We start from the raw sequence: 23,034 nt of genomic DNA, 5'->3' as shown, positions 1-23,034 counted from the left end.
CAAGACTCATATTTTTGCTTTGTTTAAGTGCTTTTAAGAATGTATATTCTGAAATTGGCTGGGGTGAGGCAAGCTAAAGGAATTTCTGATAATAGGAAGGGTAACAAAAATAATAGAACTGTTAGAAAACTTTTAGTAAATAATCAATGTGAAAGTAGAAATAAGTTAGATCAAAAGAGATGATAAAAATTGTTATTTTCTTACTTTCTGTGATTATTCCCTAGTTTTTTTGCTGTTGTTGTCAGTGAATAATTTATACAGAATTACTTACAAATTTTGATTTGATAGTTCTAGTCATTCTACTTGAGAAATTGCATTTCTTATAGTAACTTTTTAATGTTAAACTGATTTTAACTAGTAGTTATAAAGATAATAAATGTGAACATTGTTTACTAAGGGAAGAAAAGGGGGAGTAGTAAAGTTGTTCTTCTGGTTTCTTTGATGATTTTACATGACTAGTGACCACAACTCTTGGGTGATTTTGAACTCTAGCAGGTGGTCAGTCATGTAAGGGTGCATTACTTAGTTGAGTCCAATAATTTGGAGACTCTGGTGAGGATGTCATCTTAGTTACATTTATATATATATATTTATTTCTTGACATCTGGATTTTTAAATAAAACATTTTCTGATAATGTACTTAGCTTAAACTTCCAAACTAGGAACTTAAACATACATAAAAAGACACAATTGTGGTTTTTGTGTTTTCTCCCCCTCTGTAAAAACATCTTCATTTTATATTCTTTGGTACATTTGACATGTTAAACTGTACAAGAAATTAAAGCATGTTTAATTTTTTAAATTATGAATAAAATAATGCATAAAATAAAATTAAGCAAAAGTTGAGTATTATGTGCCATGCACTGTGTTGGAAACTAAGGATACAAAAATAAATAGGCTTCACTTTTTTCTATTCATCAGCTCAGAGTTTAGTAGGAGAGGAATAAAAGTAAAGAACATGTTGACTGCTCTGACAGCGGAGCTCATAATTTTTCATTCCCTCATTTCATTCCTACACCTATTTAATTGTTTAACATGTCTTTATTTTATATCCACTTTAAAAAGACCACTGTAAGCTGACTCTTTTAGGCTTGGCATTGTAATGGCGAACCAAATATATAACTCCTAAAGGAAAACTCACTCTGTATGGAAGCTGCCCAGACACAGGGATCATTGTCATTTTCTTCACTTTTGTATCCCAAGTGTTTGTAAGAGTGCTTAGGCACAGACTAGGTGTTCATAAATATTTATTGGAAGAAAGAAAACAGATGACCTAAACCTGACCTCAGGTTCTTCTTTCCCTATTGTTTAGGAATCCTTGAACTGGATTTTGGAGAATAATTGTTTCCTAAGAGAAAAATGACTAGAACATCCTGTGCAGAGGGCTTAGGCCCTAGGTGGTAAAGATAATATTGAGGCTTAATACATATTTACTAGTATTTCAAAGTAGATCAGAATGAAAGTATTGTATGTTTATGAACTTTCCAGAAGTTGTAGCTATCAATGTATGCTGAGACTATTAAAAGCATCTATCTATAGCATATATTATTCTTATTAGACCTACTTATAAGGGATTTTTCTTTTAAAGTTCAGTATTAAACTGATAGTATTTTAGAACTTTTAAATTGCTATGTATTAATAGCACTTGTGAATTATTAATCAGTGCTGGATAATTTACAAGTTTTTAAGTGGGAGAGATCGATTTCTTTCTAATAAGGAATTTAATGTTCAAATGTTTTGAAAGACTTATAATGCATACTTTCTCCTTCAAATATTGGAAGCCTTTTCTGGAGTAGTCATATTTGAACCTAGAAAATGATAGCATCTGACAGTATATTTTTACCTTTTGAGTATCCACAGTGTCCAGAATATTGTTATTTTAGCAAATCACACAAAGTTTTTTTCTTGCTATTTATGTAATTGGAGTTAATTGTACGTTACTTTTTATCATATATTTATTAGGAATGTTTGTGTATTCCTATGTAAATCTTACTATTTTGTGTATGAATTGGTCTTACTTGAAACTGTAAACATTCATCTTAAAAAATCCTTGTTCAAGTACCTCGTAATTTAAAATATATCCAAAACAATTGGAAGCCAGAACAACACAAGAAGTCATATCGCTTATATATAGTGAGTTGACTATTTTGTGATTGAGTGAGTGAAAGTTGCTCAGTCATGTCTGACTCTGCGACCCGTTGAACTGTAACTCACCAGGCTCATCTATCCATGGGATTTCCCATCAAAGAATAGTGGAGTGGAGGGAATCTTCCCCACCCAGGAATTGAACCCAGGTCTCCTGAATTGCAGGGAGATTCTTTACTGTCTCAGCCACCCGGGAAGCCCAGTTTTGTGGTTTCATGATCTTAAATATTATGAACACTTTGTTTTATAAGAAATTTAAATATTTATAAGGATTAGTGTTTCATGCTAAGTTTATTAACACACAAATTGCAACATTTACAAGGCCAGGATGCTGAAAAAGACATTGCATTACTTTATCTTCTCTATTCTTGGCATGAAGACAAGTTCAGAGGTGAAAGTAGTTTTTGTTATTGTTTTAAATTCTACGAAAATTATGGTTTAGACTCTTCACATAATAGTAACAGGTTAAAGAACTATATCTTAATGAACACAATTCAGTTCAGTTCAGTCGCCCAGTCGTGTCCGACTCTTTGCGACCCCATGAATTGCAGCACGCCAGGCCTCCCTGTCCATCACCATCTCCCGGAGTTCACTCAGACTCACGTCCATCAAGTCAGTGATGCCATCCAGCCATCTCATCCTCGGTCGTCCCCTTCTCCTCCTTTCCCCAATCCCTCCCAGCATCAGAGTCTTTTCCAATGAGTCAACTCTTCACATGAGGTGGGCAAAGTACTGGAGCTTCAGCTTTAGCATCATTCCTTCCAAAGAAATCGCAGGGCTGATCTCCTTCAGAATGGACTGGTTGGATCTCCTTGCAGTCCAAGGGACTCTCAAGAGTCTTCTCCAACACCACAGTTCAAAAGCATCAATTCTTCAGTGCTCAGCCTTCTTCACAGTCCAACTCTCACATCCATACATGACCATGGGAAAAACGATAGGAGCCCTGAAAAATAAAGTCTGAAACTGTTTCCACTGTTTCCCCATCTATTTCCTATGAAGTGATGGGACCGGATGCCATGATCTTCGTTTTCTGAATGTTGAGCTTTAAGCCAACTTTTTGACTCTCCTCTTTCACTTTCATCAAGAGGCTTTTTAGCTCCTCTTCACTTTCTGCCATAAAGGTGGTGTCATCTGCATATCTGAGGTTATTGATATTTCTCCCGGCAATCTTGATTCCAGCTTGTGCTTCTTCCAGTCCAGCATTTCTCATGATGTACTCTGCATAGAAGTTAAATAAGCAGGGTGACAATATGCAGCCTTGATGTACTCCTTTTCCTATTTGGAACCAGTCTGTTGTTCCATGTCCAGTTTTAATCTGTTGCTTCCTGACCTGCATACAGATTTCTCAAGAGGCAGATTAGGCGGTCTGGTATTCCCATCTCTTTCAGAATTTTCCACAGTTTATTGTGATCCACACAGTCAAAGGCTTTGGCATAGTCAATAAAGCAGAAATAGATGTTTTTCTGGAAATCTCTTGCTTTTTCCATGATCCAGCAGATGCTGGCAATTTGATCTCTCGTTTCTCTACCTTTTCTAAAACCAGCTTGAACATCAGGGAGCTCACGGTTCATGTATTGCTGAAGCCTGGCTTGGAGAATTTTGAGCATTACTTTACTAGCATGTGAGATGAGTGCAACTGTGTGGTAGTTTGAGCATTCTTTTGCATTGCCTTTCTTAGGGATTGGAATGAAAACTGACCTTTTCCAGTCCTGTGGCCACTGCTGAGTTTTCCAAATGTGCTGGCATATTGAGTGCAGCACTTTCACAGCATCAGTTATTTTAGGGTTTGATTGATAAAAGTTATTTGTTAAATTGAACTAACAGAGTAAAACAATAGAGTGACATTGTGCAAACTTACATGGAATGAGTTTTTAACCTACTGCCTTTAGTATACAAAGATTCAGTTCAGTTCAGTTTAGTCACTTAGTCGTGTCCGACTCTTTGTGACCCCTAGGACTGCAGCATGCCAGACTTCCCTGTCCATCACCAACTCCCGAAGCCTGCTCAAACTCATGGCCATTGAGTTGGTGATGCCATCCAACCTTCTCATTCTCTGTCATTCCATTGTCCTCCTGCCTTCAACTTTCCCAGCATCAGGGTCTTTTCTAGTGAGTCAGTACTCCACATCAGGGGGCCAAATTATTGGAGCTTCAGCTTCAGCATCAGTCCTTCCAGTGAATATCCAGGACTGATTCCTTTAGGATTGACTGATTGGATCTCCTTGCTATCCAAGGGAATCTCGAGAGTCTTCTCCAGCACCACAGTCAAAAGCATCAATTCTTCAGTGCTCAGCTTTCTTTATAGTCCAGATCTCAGATGCATACATGACTACTGGAAAAATCATAGCTTTGACTAGACTGACCTTTGTCGGTAAAGGAATGTCTCTGCTTTTTAATAAGCTGTCTAGGTTGATCAAAGCTTTTCTTCCCAAGAGCAAGTGTCTTTTAATTTCATGGCTGCTGTCACCCTCTGCAGTGATTTTGGAGCCCAAAAAGATAAAGTCTGTCACTCTTTCCACTGTTTCCCCATCTATTTGCCATGAAGTGATGGGACCGGATGCCATGATCTTAGTTTTCTGAATGTAGAGCTTTAAGCCAACTTTTTCAGTCTCCTCTTTCACTTTCATCAAAAGACTCTTTAGTTCTTCTTTGATTCCTGCCATAAGTGTGGTGTCACCTGCATATCTGAGGTTATTGATATTTTTCCCGGCAATCTTGATTCCAGGTTGTGCTTCATCCAGCCTGGCATTTGGCATGATGTACTCTGCATATAAGTAAATACACAGGGTGACAATATACCGCCTTGACATACTCCTTTCCTGATTGGGAACAAGTCTGTTGTTCCATGTCCAGTTCTAACTGTTGCTTCTGACCTGCACACAGATTTCTCAAGAAGCAGGTCAGGTGGTCTGGTATTCCCATCTCTTTAAGAATTTTCTGCAGTTTTTTGTGATCCACACAAAGGCTCTGGCATAGTCAATAAAGCAGAAGTAGATTTTTTTTTCCAGAACTGTCTTGCTTTCTCGATGATCCAGCAGATGTTGGCAATTTGAAAGATTTTCATACAAAGTCAGGTTTTATTACAAATCCTTTATTATTAAAATTTACTTATAATAATCTCATTAATATGCAGTGATAAACGAAAAAGTTGAGCAAAGTGAAATAATTTACCTTGTAGGTTTACGTTCAACATTCTCTTTTCACCAAATTAAAATGAAATGGAAATAAGTTTTCTGGAAGCTTCTAAACTAGAGTTTGGCCTGGTAGAAATCATGCACCCTCTTCATCAAGTATTTTTCTTATTTCCGTTTTAGGAATGAAACTCATTAACATATATAAACAGAATAATCAAGGGTTTCATATGGCAATACTGGTAATAGACTGTGGTCTGCGTTAATTTCTGTAGGGCTTGAAGTCACAGCCTCAGTCCCATAGAGGACCCTGATAATCAAATAAGTGGTGCTTACAGGGAATGATTGAAGGTGGGCGGAGAAGGGGACAACAGAGGATAAGATAGTTGGATGGCATCACCTACCCAATGGACATGAGTTTGGGTAAACTCTGGGAGTTGGTGATGGACAGGGAGTCCTGGCGTGCTACAGTCCATGGGATCACAAAGTCAGAACTGAACGGGGGACCGTAGCTGCCATGAGAAGGAGCATCCATGACAGGGTTTAGTTCAAAGTAAAACCAGCAAAGTTGAAGTTTTGGTTTTATAGCTTAATAAGAAATCTTTTGAAGAAATGTATGATTTTACAGAAATGTCCAAAGACCAGACTGATGGAGACAATGTTAGAAAAGCAAAATGTTCCTAATCAAGAGCTTGAAGTCCAAGCTTATCACAACATACTATTTATTGCCAGAGTAACATATTTTTCGTGTAAAAATGCTCATAAATGATGTGAAATCCAGTGTTAGAATTCCAATTCTGGTCTTACAAATTCCCATCTCATAGCAGTACATCTGTTTATTAGGAGTTACCCCGGAATTAACTCCTAAGTCACTGCACCTGTTGCTAGGAGGTATTTATTCCGATCACTGGCCTAAAGCACAGAGAGTTATTGCTTGACATTTTATAGCTTGGTGGAGGGGAAACTGTCTTTTCAAAATCATTTGTTTATAGTAGAGAAAATAGAGCAAAACAGTTTATTTTACTCCAAGTACCACTACTTGCCATTGTTCACATTTGCACAGCACAGAGCAGCAATATTGATTTTTTGTTCACAGGGCCTCCCATAAGTTTTTTCTTCAATTGGTCAGAATTGTAAGATGTATTGTATTGTATTTTGTTTGCTGGGATGCTTACTTTCTTCTTTGTTGAAATAGAAATAGATTGAGATACAGCTTAGAATAAATGTCATAGTGTGATTAAAGAGCTTTAATTTGGACGTTTCTTTATGCTGTTGATGTTGATTAAGCAAATTTGCTGACTACTTGACCATCAGAGAACTGTTTCCTTTGTTGCCCTTCTTGCACTAGGGCTAGAGGCACCCAGCACACCCTAACTATGTTCTTTCCAATGGTGGGCCCCACGCTTGCTACTGATTGCCATTATCATTTGGACGCTCATTAAAATTACATTGAAGAACATGAATTTGGGAGCTGAAGTACTGGGGTTTCAAACCTTGATTTCATTCTTACTGCTGTATGATTTTGGAAAACATGATTTTTCGGTGCCACAATTTGCTCCTTTGTAAAATAGTAATAATAATACCTATCTCGTTTGGTTGTTTTGAGGATTTGTAGTCAGTAAATATTTGTAAAGTCCTTAAAGGGACTTCTAGTGATGATGGGATGAAGAGAGTAGCAGTTCCTCTTCCTGCAGACAAGTATAAAACTGAACAAAATTGTCAACAACCGCATTTTAGGGCTTTAGAAATTAACCAGAGACAAATAAGAAATCAGGAGGGATTTCTTTATGAAAAGCTGATGGAACTTGCAGTACCCACAGTTGAAGTTTAAAGCCTTCTAGCCTTGGGCTGTCCTTACACCCCTTCCCCCTCTTACCCCCTGCCACGTTCTTTGGTACCTCATTGTGATTAGTTTCATCGGAGCAAGGTGGGTCTTGAAAATCTATGAACTGCCTGGAAGAGTTGGCTAGATTAGAGTAGAGGGTGGAAACCCATGCCTAGGAGTAAAAGTAGTAAACACTGTGGAAAACAGGGAAACCCCCTAGCTCTGCTAACCTGAGGTTGGGGTCCCTGTTGGGGAAACTGAGGGTCAGTCTGAAGCATAACCAGGAAACCATGAAAATGAAAGAGCCAAACATTTTCTATGCGTTCTTGACTGACTGGAAAGCTATACGCATAGCAGAGGAAATGTGAGGGGATGTTGCAGAAAGGAAAGAACCAAGGCTGACTTGAAAACCGCTTGAACTTTGAGCACTCTCCCTAACACACAGAACAATCATCAGAGGGTGGCGACCTTATTATGGGTTCATCGATTATGTGTGGAAGTCTGCTCAATCATTGTCCGATCACTAAGCTATGCAGGAATAGGTGTAATCCATAGGAACTCAGGCTAGAAAATAAGAATAAGTTAAAATAACAATGATAACAATAACAACAATGAACACAGACATAGCACCTTCTAGCTACAGGAGAAGTGTGTATGTTTGTGTGCTCAGTCACTTCAGTCATGTCCAACTCTTTGCTACTTTATGGACTATAGCCCACTATGGGATTCTCCAGGCAAGAAAACTGTAGTGGGTTGCCATGCCCTCCTCCAGAATATCTTCCAACTTGGAGATTGAAGGGGATCAAATCCCTATTTCCTGCATTGGCAGGTGGGTCTTTACTGCTGAGTCACTGGGAAGACAGGAGAAGACAGCAGATTAAATTCAATCAGAACACTAAAAAGAAAATAGCATTAACAACATCAGTTCTCAGGGGAAAGAAATTTAGAGTTGCTAACAGAAGCAGAAGATATTAAGAAGAGGTGGCAAGAATACACAGAAGAATTGTACAAAAAAGATCTTCATGACCTAGATAATCACAATGGTATGATCACTCATCTAGAGCCAGACATCCTGGAATGTGAAGTCAAGTGGGCCTTAGAAAGCATCACTACGAACAAAGCTAGTGGAGGTGATGGAATTCCACTTGAGCTATTTCAAATCCTGAAAGAGGATGTGTGAAAGTGCTGCATTCATTATGCCAGCAAATTCAGAAAACTCAGCAGTGGCCACAGGACTGGAAAAGGTCAGTTTTCATTCCAATCCCAAAGAAAGGCAATGCAAAAGAATGCTCAAACTACCACACAGTTGCACTCATCTCACATGCTAGTAAAGTAATGCTCAAAATTCTCCAAGCCAGGCTTCAGCAGTACATGAACCGTGAACTCCCTCATGTTCAAGCTGGTTTAGAAAAGACAGAGGAACCAGAGATCAAATTGCCAGCATCTGCTGAATCATGGAAAAAGCAAGAGAGTTCCAGAAAAACATCTATTTCTGCTTCATTGACTATGCCAAAGCCTTTGACTGTGTGGATCACAATAATCTGTGGAAAATTCTGAGAGAGATGGGAATACCAGACCGCCTAATCTGCCTCTTGAGAAATCTGTATGCAGGTCAGGAAGCAACAGATAGAACTGGACGTGAAACAACAGACTGGTTCCAAATAGGAAAAGGAGTATGTCAAGGCTGTATATTGTCACCCTGCTTATTTAACTTCTATGCAGAGTACATCATGAGAAATGCTGGACTGGAAGAAGCACAAACTGGAATCAAGATTGCCGGCAGAAATATCAATAACTTCAGATATGCCGATGACTCCACCCTTATGGCAGAAAGTGAAGAGGAGCTAAAAAGCCTCTTGATGAAAGTGAAAGAGGAGAGTCAAAAAGTTGGCTTAAAGCTCAACATTCAGAAAACAAAGATCATGGCCTCTGGTCCCATCACTTCATAGGAAATAGATGGGGAAACAGTGGAAACAGTTTCAGACTTTATTTTTGGGAACTCCAAAATCACTGCAGATGGTGACTACAGCCATGAAATTAAAAGACGCTTACTCCTTGGAAAAAAAGTTATGATCAACCTAGATAGCATATTCAAAAGCAGAGACATTACTTTGCCGACTAAGTTTCGTCTAGTCAAGGCTATGGTTTTTCCTGTGGTCATGTATGGATGTGAGAGTTGGACTGTGAAGAAGGCTGAGAGCCGAAGAATCAATGCTTTTGAACTGTGGTGTTGGAGAAGACTTTTGAGAGTCCCTTGGACTGTAAGGAGATCCACCCAGTCCATTCTGAAGGAGATCAGCCCTGGGATTTCTTTGGAGGGAATGATGCTAAAGCTGAAACTCCAGTACTTTGGCCACCTCATGCGAAGAGTTGACTCACTGGAAAAGGCTTTGATGCTGGGAGGGACTAGGGGCAGGAGGAGAAGAGGACTACCGAGGATGAGATGGCTGGATGGCATCATGGGCTGGATGGACGTGAGTCTGAGTGAACTCCGGGAGATGGTGATGGAGAGGGAGGCCTGGCGTGCTGCGATTCATGGGGTCACAAAGAGTTGGATACGACTGAGTGACAGAATTGAACTGAAATGAACAGTATATTATTTAAAATGTTTAGTTTTCAAAAAACCCAACAAAATTTACAAGACAGGAGAAACAGGGAAGTTGACCCATACTGCGGAGAAAAAACATTCAATAGAAACTACTATCTCTGATGTGGCCCCACACGTTAGATTTAGAAGATAAACATTTCATAGTGGCTATTAGGAATATTTTCACAAATTAAAGGAAAACTATATTAGGGAATTAAGAGGAAATATGATGATGACCTAACAAATATGTAATAAGGAAAACCTAGTTTTAAAGAGCCTTGGAGAAATTCTTACCACATCTTAGTTATTATATCAGTGTGTTGCAAATAAATACGTTTTCACCAAATACAGATATCCTATCTTCATCTGAACCTAAAGATTCTGATTCAGTAGGACTGGATTAGGCCTTGAAGATCTGTCTTTTAAAAAAAAACACTTTCCAGATGACTCTGATGCAAATTCATATTTGGGAGTCAGTCATATACTCCTAGCCAGTTACTTTAAAAATTGTTCTGAAAAATGCTCAATATAAAAAGTAAAAGAAAGTAGCCTGCCAGGCTCCTCTGTCTGTGGAATTCTGCAAGAATACTGGAGTAGGTAGCCATTCCCATCTCCAAGGGGACCTTACCAACTTGGGGATCAAACCCAGGTCTTCTGCATTGCAAGCAGATAGATTCTTTACCATCTGAGGCACCAAGGAGGCTCCAAAACAACTCTGAACTCAGAAGGAAGAAGGTGCAATTAAGATAAGGTGGTTACAACTCCAGTGATTTCTTCTTTTGACTCACTAAGTCTTTAGAGAGTGAAAGTCACTCAGTCATGTGTGATTCTTTGCAACCCCATGGAGTCCATGGAATTCTCCAAGCCAGAATACTGGAGTGGGTAGCCTTTCCCTTCTCCGGGGGATTTTCCCAACTCAGGGATTGAACCCAGGTCTCCCACATTGCAGGCAGATTCTTTACCAGCTGAGCCACAAGGGAAGCCCAGGAATACTGGAGTGGGTAGCCTATTCCTTCACCAGGAGATCTTCCTGGCCTAGGAATCAAACCAGGTCTCCTGTATTGCAGGCAGATTCTTTACCAACTGAGCTATAAGGGAAGTGCCCCACTAAGTCATTAATGTGATTATAAATAGCAATATAGATACATGTTTTTAGTTGTAAGTTTTGTTCTGCCTTTTCACAAGCTTTACTTAGTGAAAATACTGAATTTTAAAAATTAATGTTAATTGCAGTAGTTTTATTTAAGACTTTCCAAACTGCTTTGAAGTTCTTTGCTGGTTGAAAGAGTTTTAAGTTTTAAGCCATACTTCTTGAAGTATATGGGAAATAGGGAGAAAAGGCCAAAGAAAGAGTAACAATTTACATTTTTCTTAAAAAATATGTGCTTTCTGCCATCCTCTGCCACCATGGTGCCTGTGAAAAAGCATGTGGTGAAGCAGGAAGCAGGTCTTGAAGTTTATTCTTGACTGTACCCATCTTATAGAAGATGGAAGCATGGATGCTGCCAATTTTGAGCAATTTCTTCAGGAGAGAATCAAAGTGAATGGAAAAGCTGGGAATCTTGGTGGAGGTATTATAACAATAGAAAAAAGGAAAGCAAGTTCACTGTAACTTCCAAGGTGCCTTTTGGTTCTGCATAGTTGTTAATAACAACGTTATGAATTGCATTACTTTTAGATTAATTACGATGAAGAAGAGGAGGAAGATGAGAATTAAAACTCAGTTATCTGGAATATTTTTATGAGTTCCTGAATAAAATTTAGGACCCCCTCCAAAAATTTGTGTATGTTTTTCTTTTGATTTCATAATTGGCCATGTTTATTTTCTCTCTTCCAATAAATTTTTGATTAAAATAGTTTATCCAGAAAGATCTTTGCTTGTGGTTTGTGTGTGTGTGTGTATGTGTTAGTTGCACATTCGTGTCTGACTCTTTGTGACTCCATGGACTGGGGCCAGCCAGGCTCCTATCTCCAAGGAGTTCTCCAGGCAAGAATACTGAAGTGGGTTGCCATTTCCTTCTCCAGGGGATCTTCCCAACCCAGGAATTGAATCTGTGTCTTCCCACATTGCAGGCAGATTCTTTAGCATTTTAAGCTACCTTGGCTGATTCATCTTAGGAGCTTTTGAGAATTTTCGTGGCAGTACATACAATCTACATTATTTCCCATCGTCCATCCTTGCTAGCATTCTCATATATGTTTATGAGCAACAAATTTATTCATTAGCATGTATATGTGATTAAAAGGTGTTTGCTTGTTTTGAATCATAGATTGGTTAAATTTGATAGGACTTTGAAATGACTTTCATTCTTCAGAAAAAGAAATTAAAACCCAGAAAAATCAAATGACTCAGCCAGGTTCACAAGGCTGACCCAGACACCGGTTCCAGTAGTCATGTATGAATATGACGGTTGGAGTATAAAGAAAGCTGAGTGCCAAAGAATTGATGCTTTTGAACTGTAATATTGGAGAAGACTCTTGACAGTCCCTTGGACTGCAAAGAGATTGAACCAGTCCATCCTAAAGGAAATCAGTCCTGAATATTCATTGGAAGGACTGATGTTAAAGCTGAAACTTTAATGCTTTGGCCACTGGATATGAAGAACTGACTCATTTGAAAACTCTGATGCTGGGAAAGATTGAAGGTGGAGGAGAAGGGACGATGGAAGATGAGAAGGTTGGACGCCATCACCGACTCAATGGACATGAGTTTGAACAGGCTTTGGGTGCTGGTGATGGACAGGGAAGCCTGGCGTGCTGCAGTCAATGATGTTGCCGAGTCAGACGCACCTGAATGACTGAACTGAACTGAACTCTATATATGTCTGTACGTGAGCAATGTAGATTTTGCTCTCGATAAGTTTATGGCACACATCACTGCATTTCCATAAATATAGTTTTCATCATTATCTATATGTTGTGTGAACCTTTAAAATAATTGTTTCCTGTCAATTCACTAACATTTTTGATGAATTTCAGATGGTACCAAAAATTAAAAAATAAATCTTGTTTATATTATCGACATGGAGGCTTGAAAAGTCACAGAATTCCTTTCTGTTCATGGCTGTTACTAAGAGCATGGGCTCTGGAATCTGAGAACCTCACCTATGTTAAAATCTAACTCACAGTAAATCCTTGAAACCTTGAATGACCTCCTATTTGATGCCTTAGTTTCATACTCTGTAAATTGGTATTATTACAGTAACTACTCCATTTCTTTTATTGTTGTAATTGTTGATGATGTTGGTGAGCATAAAAAAGGGTGATCCATAAAAAGCATTTAGGGCAGTATCTAAAAATTGTAATTGCTATATAAATGTTAGCCATTAAATATATTTCTTCAGATTTGTTCTTTATGAATATAAATGTTTATCCATAGGATTTAAATCAAGTTAAATAAGATAATGTTCATAGACACCTCTCTTTTCAGAAATACTAATGAACCCCAGTAGTACCTAGAAAATAATAAATTGACAGAATTTAAATATTTTTCTTGTTTTGAGGATACACATAATTTTATTGATTATAGTTTATCTTTTCTCAATGCACATTCTGTTTTCACTGCCAAAGAAAATAGATTACACAGTGTAATTTAAAAAATGGAAAGCACATTGTAATTTATATTGTTTTAGACAAATACTAGTTGTTAAGTTTAGCAATTTGTTTTGACAGAATTTATTGGAATTATTTATCATGTACCAATCTAGGCACTGGAATTATAACTATCATCACAGTCTAGCAAGGAAGACATACATTAAAAATGAACGTAATAGCACCATGTAAAAAGTGTTTAATACTGTAATGTTAATAACATGTTATGTTAATACTATTTTAATAACAAGTAACTAAATAACAAGTATTTAATATTATGATGTCTTAAATCATTGTTCACCTGTTTTTGAGCAACATTTTAGGAAAGAGAATACTTAACAATTTAAGACAATGAACATTGTAGTATTAAATAAATCAGCATTCACCATGAAGAATTTATTCCGTTCTATGCAGTGAAAGTATAAGTACCGTTATCTTTTTTTCAAAAGACTCTGTATTGGAAATCTACATTAATAAATTGTTTACACCTTTCTATTTTTTTCCTTTTCTTTTTCATACTTTACCTTTTTGGATGACTAATATTAAGGCTTAAAAATCTTTTATCTGAACTAACAGCCAGACTTCTGCCATTTTTCAAATATCTTTCAAAAGCAGAAGAAAATTCACTTAGAATCATGACTATAATCCTGCAAACTATCATCAACAAAAATTAAAGCTGAACTCCAGTGCTTCAGAGCGAGTTCTATATTTTTGACAAATACTACAACTTATAAATTTTGACTCCAAGCCAGAATAACATGGTCTTACAATAACATGTTCTCATTTGTAATATTCTCTAATAATATGATCTACAAGGAATTACAATTGCAAATCATCTCCGCTTTTAAAATATGCTCTTCTCCCAAATTTTGTATGATGGTACTTGTTTGAATTTTCACACAGCATTTTTCGTCACACAAATAAGTGTCAGCTTCTGTCAGCTTCTTCATAGTGTTTAATACTATTATGTTCATTGTCTTAAATCATAAGTGTTTGCTTTCCTAAGTTCTTGATCTCCCACCTGATTTTGAGCAAGACTTTAGGAAAGAGAACACTTACGATTTAAGGCGATGAACATTATAATATTAAATAAATCAATTAAAACAAATATAATAGCTTAGGGTGCATTGTTTATATAAGCACTACAGTATCAGCAAATGAAAGAAAGTAATAACATATGTAAACATTTGTTTATGAACTTAGGAAAAGGTGGAAAGGTTGGCCGCTTTACTGTTTGTTTTGATATTGCCCTTCTTCCTTTCTGTATTCCTTGTTCACTGATAGTGTACTTCTCTTTTAGAAATCTCATAAGACCATAAATATTCTTAGTAAAAACCTACCAAGGTTGGTGTTTGCATCAATCCTCTGAAGACTTTTGTGCTCTAAACTGTGTCCTTTTCATGTCTCTCCATTTCAATTACATTTTGTTTTCTTATTAGAACTGAGAACTCAGCCATGTTTCAGAATTGCTCATTTCCTAAATGATACCAATGTGTGACCCAGTAATCCTTTTGCAGGATTATTTGCATTTTACAAAGAAGATGCATGTTTATCCAGGACACTTTTAGTTTTGTTCATTTAGTGAGAGGCATTGTACAATAGTTAAAGTGAACATATTTTTGCATTGGATTGACCTGGGCAGAACCTAGTTTTTCAACTTGTAAGTTTATGTCTTGGAACAGTTTACTTCTTAATATCATTAAAAAAATTTTTTCCAATAAAAAGGGATGTGAGGGAAGGCTTATGTGATGTAAAATAATTTATAGAGATAATAAAAAATACTAAAATTAATGCTCATCGTTTATAACAGGAATGCTATAGATGGCAACAAGTTAGAGAACTGAAATAAGAAATTGGGTCAATGTAGAAGTTTTTGATGTGGTCGGTATCCCATAGGTAGCAACCAGCACATGAAGACGTGCTGTGTCTACACATAGCGCTTCTTGGCTGTTCTTGGCTTTCTCGGCTTTTACCTTTGTTTTCTGTTCTATTATTACTTTAGAGGACCCCTGGTTGAAAATTTTAAAACCTATAATTCTAATTTTTTATTCTATTCTAAATTGTTTTTTAACACATTCATGAACAGTGATTACCTGCATTCAGCCTGATACACCATACATAAGTTCATGTAGCACTTTCAATTAAGTGCTTTTCTGCACATATCTCATTTTTGAGTCACACAGGTAGGAAAAGTAACATCATAGGTGTTACATAGATGTTTCACCTCCATTTTTTACATGACAAAACTGAATCTCAGAAGTTTTGCCCCTTTGGGAATTTTCAACTTTTTGGACTATATTGGAGCAGTGCTAGGTCCTATGATACTCATCTGCTCAATCCTTTTACTTATGTCTCAATCCCTTCACTTATGTCAGTTTTCACTAAAGGCTCTACAAATTTAAACACGTTAGTATGCCATAAGGGGCTTCCCAGATGGTGCTAATGATAAAAATTCTGCCTGTTAATGCCAGAGTCACAAGAGATGCAGGTTCGATCCCTGAGTCAGGAAGATACTCTGGAGTAGAAAATGGCAACCCACTTCAGTATTCTTGCCTGAAAAGTTCCATGAGCTGAGGAGCCTGGCAGGCTACAGTCCGTGGTGTTGCAAAGAGTCAGACATGACTGAGCAACTGAGCACAGCACACACACATTGTACCATAAGGGTGATACTATCACAGTGTCTTAGTTATTTTAGGAGATAATAAGACAAATGTACAATGGTGTGATCACTCACCTAGAGCCAGACATCCTGGAATGTGAAATCAAGTGGGCCTTAGGAAGCATCACTATGAACAAAGCTAGTGGAGGTGATGGAATTCCTCTTGAGCTATTTCAAATCCTGAAAGATGATGCTGTGAAAGTGCTGCACTCAATATGTGAGCAAATTTGGAAAACTCAGCAGTGGCCACAGGACTGGAAAAGGTCAGTTTTCATTCCAATCCCAAAGAAAGGCAATGCCAAAGTTGCTGAAACTACCATACAGTTGCACCCATCTCACACACTAGTAAAGTAATGCTCAAAATTCTCCAAGCCAGGCTTCAGCAATATGTGAACCATGAACTTCCAGATGTTCAAGCTGGTTTTAGAAAAGGCAGAGGAACCAGAGATCAAATTGGCAACATCTGCTGGATCATCAAAAAAGCAAGAGAGTTCCAGCAAAACAGCTACTTTTGCTTCATTGACTATGCTAAAGCCTTTGTGTGGATCACAATAAACTGTGGAAAATTCTGAAAGAGATGGGCATACCAGACCACCTGACCTGCCTCTTGAAAAACCTATATGCAGGTCAGGAAGCAACACAACTGGACATGGAACAACAGACTGGTTCCAAATAGGAAAAGGAGTATGTCAAGGCTGTATACTGTCACCCTGCTTATTTAACTTATATGTGGAATACATCATGAGAAACGCTGGACTGGTAGAAGCACAAGCTGGAATCAAGATTGCAGGGAGAAATATCAATCACCTCAGATATGCAGATGACACCACCCTTATGGCAGAAAGCAAAGAACTAAACAGCCTCTTGAAAGTGAAAGAGGAGAGTGAAAAAGTTGGCTTAAAGCTCAACATTCAGAAAACGAAGATCATGGCATCCAGTCCCATCATTTCATGGCAAATACATGGGGAAACAGTGTCAGACTTTATTTTTCTGGGCTCCAAAATCACTGCAGATGGTGATTGCAGCCATGAAATTAAAAGATGCTTACTCCTTGGAAGGAAAGTTATGACCATCCTAGACAGCATATTAAAAAGCAGAGACATTACTTTGTCAACAAAGGTCTGTCTAGTCAAGGCAATGGTTTTTCCAGTAGTCATGTACGGATGTGAGAGTTGGACTAAAAAGAAAGCTGAGCGCCGAAGAATTGATACTTTTGAACTGTGGTGTTGGAGAAGACTCTTGAGAGTCCCGTGGACTGCAAGGAGATCCAACTAGTCTATCCTAAAGGATACCAGTCCTGGGTGTTCATTGGAAGGACTGATGTTGAAGCTGAAACTCCAATATTTTGGCCACCTGATGCAAAGAGCTGACTCATTTGAAAAGACCCTGATGTTGGGAAAGATTGAAGGCAGGAGGAGAAGGGAACAACAGAGAATGAGATGGTTAGATGGCATCACCGACTCAATGGATAGGAATTTTGGTTAACTCCAGGAGTTGGTGATGGACAGGGAGGCCTGGTGTGCTGCAGTTCATGGGGTTGCAAAGAGTTGGACATGACTCAGTGACTGAACTGAACTGAAGACAAATGTATTTTAATAATCAATATAACAGCAATTAATATGTCTACATTAAGTAACATAATATACACCATTGTCCTGTGTAACACAGCTTTGATTTCATTTATAAACCTAAGTGTTCCCTTATTAAAGGTTGCATTCTGTATTTGTTAATCTTGTCATTCTTTTTAAATTGATTGATCAAATATGTTGCTTCTCTTCAGATTTCCTCAAAAAGAGCCACTTAGTTTTCAAATGTGACTAGTCTACACAGAAAATACTTTATTAAAGTAATTTAAAATTCTTTTAAAGATGAATACTCCAGGTAAAAATATATTTTAAAAATCTGGTAATAAATTGCTGATTCATAGTCAAGATCCTGGCAATTAATTAATAAATGTATGAATGGATAGTTTGAAAAACATACATTGTTTTATACCTCTCAGATATAGATGTGATTAATATTTCTGGAAAATAATTTATTAAAATAATATGCTTCATACATTAGTTCATTTTATCTTTTTTTTCTTTTTTAAGGTTTCAGCAGAGCAGCTTTACCATTTGGGTTAGTTCGTCGAGAATTATCCTGTGAAGGTTATTCTATAGATCTGCGATGTCCGGGCAGTGATGTTATTATGATTGAGAGCGCTAATTATGGTCGGACAGATGACAAGATTTGTGATGCTGACCCATTTCAGATGGAGAATACAGACTGCTACCTCCCAGATGCCTTCAAAATTATGACTCAAAGGTAAACATCATGTGTTAATATCCAGTTTTAGCTACAACATCCAAATTAGTGAAAGTGTTATCATAATTCCATACTGGATGGATACTGTCTGTATCTCAGCCTATTCATTAAATTGAGTTAGGGTTTCCTTACTAATGTTGATTTCCATTTTATATAGATTGACATATTTATACATTGACATAGATAATGACATGGACTGAATTATTATACATTTTTTATATATCATACAATAAAGAGTAATCAATATATAGTCTTGTTTTTTAAGACTTCAAAATTTTGAAATATTTTATAATATCAAGAATGTTTCAGTGTCTCGGTCTTTGGCAGTAATTGCTTCTTAATTTTTTTAATGAGTAAACTTCATTTTTCAGCAAAAACCAGCAGAATGTACACAGAATTATCACATTCCATTTGCACACATGTTCAACTTCCTTAACCACTGACATCCCGACATCCCTTACCACAGTGTTACATTTGTTATAATATATGAGCTCACATTGACACATCATTATCACCCCAAATCCTCCCTTTGCATTAGGTTCACTCTTGCTGTTGTACATTCTGTCCGTTTTGAAAAATTTATAATGACCCTTATCTACCACTACACTATCATACAGAACGTTTTGATCTAAAAATCCTGTGTCCCACCTACTCATTCCTCCCTCCATCAGACCTCTAGTAACCACTGATCTTACTACTTTCTTACAGTTTTGCCTCTTCTAGAATGTCATATTGGAGAAGGCAATGACACCCCACTCCAGTACTCTTGCCTGGAAAATAACCATGGACAGAGGAGCCTGGTAGGCTACAGTCCATGGGGTTGCTAAGAGTTGGACACGACTGAGTAACTTCACTTTCACTTTTCACTTTCATGCATTGGAGAAGGAAATGGCAACCCACTCCAGTGTTCTTGCCTGGAGAATCCCAGGGACGGGGGAGCTGGTGGGCTGCCGTCTATGGGGTCGCACAGAGTTGGACACGACTGAAGCGACTTAGCAGCAGCAGCAGCAGCAGCAGCAGCAGCAGGATGTCATATAGTTGGAATCATGCAGTATGTAACCTTTTCAGATTGGTTTCTTTCACATAGTAATATGCACTTATGTTTCCTCCGTATCTTTTTATGGCTTAAAAACTCATTTTTTTAAAGTGTTAAATAATATTCCATAGTCTGGATGTACTGCAGTTTATTCATTCACCAACTGAAGGACTTGTTGATTGCTTCCAAGTTTTGGCAATTATAAATAAAGCTTCTGTGAACATCTGTTTAGGTTTTTGTGTGGACATAAGTTTCAGTTCATTTGGGCAAGTACGAAGAAGCATCATTTGTTTGATCTTATGGTAGGAGTGTATTTAGTTTTGTAAGAAACTGCCAAAATGTCTTTCAAAGTCACTGTACCATTTTTCATTCCCATTGACAATGAATGAAGGGTGCACCATACCTTCACCAACACTTATTGTTGTTAATGTTTTACATGCAGTGAGTGCTTCCCAGGTGGGTCAGCAGTAAAGAATACACCTGCCAATATAGGAGACACAGGAGACATAGGTTCTCTGCCTGGACAGGAAGATAATCTGGAGAAGAAATGGCAAGTCACTCTTAGTATTCTTGCCTGATATTCCATGGACAGATGAGCCTAGCAGGCTGTAGCCCATGGGGTCACAGAGTCAGACATAACTGAAGCCACTTAGCACACATGCATGCAATGACATACCGTGTTGAACATCGCTGAATATACTTACTTGCCATTTATTTATGCTTATTAGTGAAGTGTCTGTTCTGGTCCTTTCCCCTTTTTTAATTGGATTGTTTTCTTACTGTTTAGCTTTAAGAGATTTTTTATTTTACTTTTAATTTTTTTTGGCTGTGCTGCAAGGCCTGCAGGACCACAGTTCCCCAATCAGGAATCGAATCCATGCATTCTGCTATGGAAGCATGGAGTGCCAAACCCTGGACCAGCAGAGAATTCCCTTTAAGAGTTTTTTTTTTATAAGTATATTTTGGATAAGAATCTTTTATTACATATGTCTTTTGAAAATATTTCCTCTCAGTCAATGACTTGTATTAGTGCTCAGTTTTAAAAAAAGCAAACAAGATAAAAACAACACATTATAAAACCTAAGAAAACTCAGAAGTGCTCATTGTCTCTCTTTCTTGATGGATGGATAGATAGATAGATAGATAGAAAATGGTGATAGTTTAGTCGTCAAGTCTTATCTGGCTCTTTGTGCCTGCTAAACCCCTCTGTCCCAGGCAAGAATACGGGAGTGAGTAGCCATTTCCTTGTCCAGGGGATCTTCCTGACCCATGGATTGATCCTGGGTCTTGAATGTTGCAGCTGAATTCTGTACTGACTGGGCCACCAGGAAAGCCAAAAGAGAGAATAGATAGATAGAGAGAGAGAGAGAATGGAAAGAGGGAAGGAAGGAAGATAGATGGAAAGAAAGAAGGAAAGAAGACAGAAAGATATTTGGGTAATATACAATTGGTTGATTTTGTATTTTAATATTGATGTACTAGAAAGTATTATAAACTATAAAACTTGAATGGTATCTCTTAACTGGAGAGTTGGCCTTCCTACAAGTAAATAGAATATGAAAAACTGCTGCCAATGTTTATGGACTTTCTCTGCCATAACAAAGATTACCTAATTCTTGGCATCTTTTTTTTTTGTTTTGTTAAGTTTAGTACTCATGGCATCTTAATTAGAGTTTTCTTATATGTAAGATATTAAAAGAAGATTTAGTTATGATTGAACTAAGACAGTTGCTGCTGCTGCTAAGTCGCTTCAGTCGTGTCCGACTCTGGGCAACCCCATAGACAGCAGCCCACCAGGCTCCCACCATCCCTGGGATTCTCCAGGCAAGAACACTGGAGTGGGTTGCCATTTCCTTCTCCAACGCATGAAAGTGAAAAGTGAAAGTGAAGTTGCTCAGTCGTGTCCGACTCTTAGTGATCCTATGGACTGTAGCCCACCAGGCTCCTCTGTCCATGGGATTTTTCAGGCAAGAGTACTGGAGTGGGGTGCCACTGCCTTCTCCAACTAAGACAGTAATATCCAGCATTTCCTGTTATTTAGAACATAAAAGGAGAAGGCAATGGCAACCCACTCCAGTGCCCTTCCCTGGTGAATTCCATGTACAGAGGAGCCTGATGGGCTGCAGTACATGGGGTCACTAGGAGTCGGACACGACTGAGCGACTTTACTTTCACTTTTCACTTTCATGCATTGGAGAAGGAAATGGCAACCCACTCCAGTATTCTTGCCTGGAGGATCCCAGGGACGGGGGAGCCTGGTGGGCTGCCGTCTATGGGGTTGCACACAGGTGGACACGACTGAAGCGACTTAGCAGCAGCAGCAGAAGATAAAAACTCTGATGGAAAACAAGTTTGGCAGAGTTTGTTATACATTATTGATTTTGGATTTTTTAAGAAAAAATACTAGGAAAACGCTTTATCTTTCTGTTCAAAGCCTTCACTCTCTCCTCCTGATTCTTTTCCTCTGCCGAAAGCAATCTTTTGTCCAGTTTTGTAGCTTATATGCTGTTGCTGCTAAGTCGCTCAGTTGTGTCCGACTCTTCACGACCTTATGGACTGCAGCCTACCAGGCTCCTTCGCTCATGGGATTTTCCAGGCAAGAGTACTGGAGTAGGTTGCCGTAGAACAGTACATCTTTGGGATCTGATCAGTGTAGGCACAATGAAAACATCCAAATGTGATAAGAGCAATGAAGGAAATAATGGAAAAACTATTTTGAAAAAAATCCAGTCCCTAAGAATATGGGTAAAAATTGCTGTAAAATCTCTAATTTCATACAGAATACATATTAACATTTTTATTGATAGCACATTATAGTTAAGTAGGTTTTTTTGTTAATGTTGATACTGATCAAGATATTTTTAATAAATAAGAGAATATGTAATACTTTAAAAAGATTTCCATCAAAATGTTTTTATTTTTAGTTTGAAAAGGGTAGTTATTAAAAAAAGGTAAAATCTTATTTCCACAAATGGCACTGGATAAATGTTGCTTTTTTTTTTTTTTTTTTTGGTACAAAAGTCCTTTATAGACTGTTAAATTTGAAATCTAGCTTGTGAAACAAACTGCAAAACATAATTTACCTTCTTTGGAGGAATGAATTCTGTGCTCCAATAAGATAGTAATAGAACAATTTGCACATAGTATTTCAAAATTGGGAACTGCCTATATTAGGTGAACATTTATATGTTGATCCTACTGTTCAGTGGTAGTGATATGAGATGAATATCTAAAATTATGTCAGAAAGAAATAGGAAATAAAAAATGATTATGTATAATTACCCGTTTTTATTAGACTGACAGGCAAAAAGCAGTGGGAGTTAGTATAAAGAGAATCTGAAAGACCTGGCTCTGAGGAATTGTACATTGTAGGTAACTTTTGTTTATGAATTTATACATTTAAATACGTGGTTGGGTATCTAGCACAACACATAAGCCTTATCCTACTTCTAAATATAAATATAATGACATGTTATAGTAAATGTACAAAATAAGATAGCAAGTAATTTTCATTGTTTTATTATATTATGAAAGTAGGGCTACATTTTTACAGTACATTTTTTGTTTTTAATTTTCACTGGGCTGGGTCTTCGTTGCTGGTTGAGCTTTTTTCTCTGGTTGTGGCAAGCAGGAGCTACTCTTTAGTTGCAGTGCATGGGCCTCTCATTTCAGTGGCTTCTCTTATTGCAGAGAACAGGATCTAGAGCATGGGCTCAGTAGTTGTGGCACATGGATTTAGTTGCCCTGTGGCCTG

At 37.7% G+C, this 23,034-nt stretch overlaps 1 protein-coding gene across 1 annotated transcript in view; it reads left to right on the top strand.

The window, feature by feature from the left end:
• The window catches only part of ADGRL2 (adhesion G protein-coupled receptor L2), a 168,833-nt gene that overhangs the window by 62,710 nt on the left and 83,089 nt on the right, over positions 1 to 23,034 (top strand). Inside the window, exon 2 of the mRNA XM_052637548.1 lies at positions 18,031 to 18,244. Coding sequence (XP_052493508.1) covers positions 18,031 to 18,244 — 214 coding nt within the window. The remainder of the gene's footprint in view (positions 1 to 18,030; positions 18,245 to 23,034) is intronic.

Source organism: Budorcas taxicolor, chromosome 3, assembly GCF_023091745.1.
Source record: "Budorcas taxicolor isolate Tak-1 chromosome 3, Takin1.1, whole genome shotgun sequence".
NCBI classification, from domain to species: domain Eukaryota; kingdom Metazoa; phylum Chordata; class Mammalia; order Artiodactyla; family Bovidae; genus Budorcas; species Budorcas taxicolor.
The sequence above is the reverse complement of the archived record's forward strand: the minus strand, read 5'-3'. Positions and strand labels throughout refer to the sequence as shown.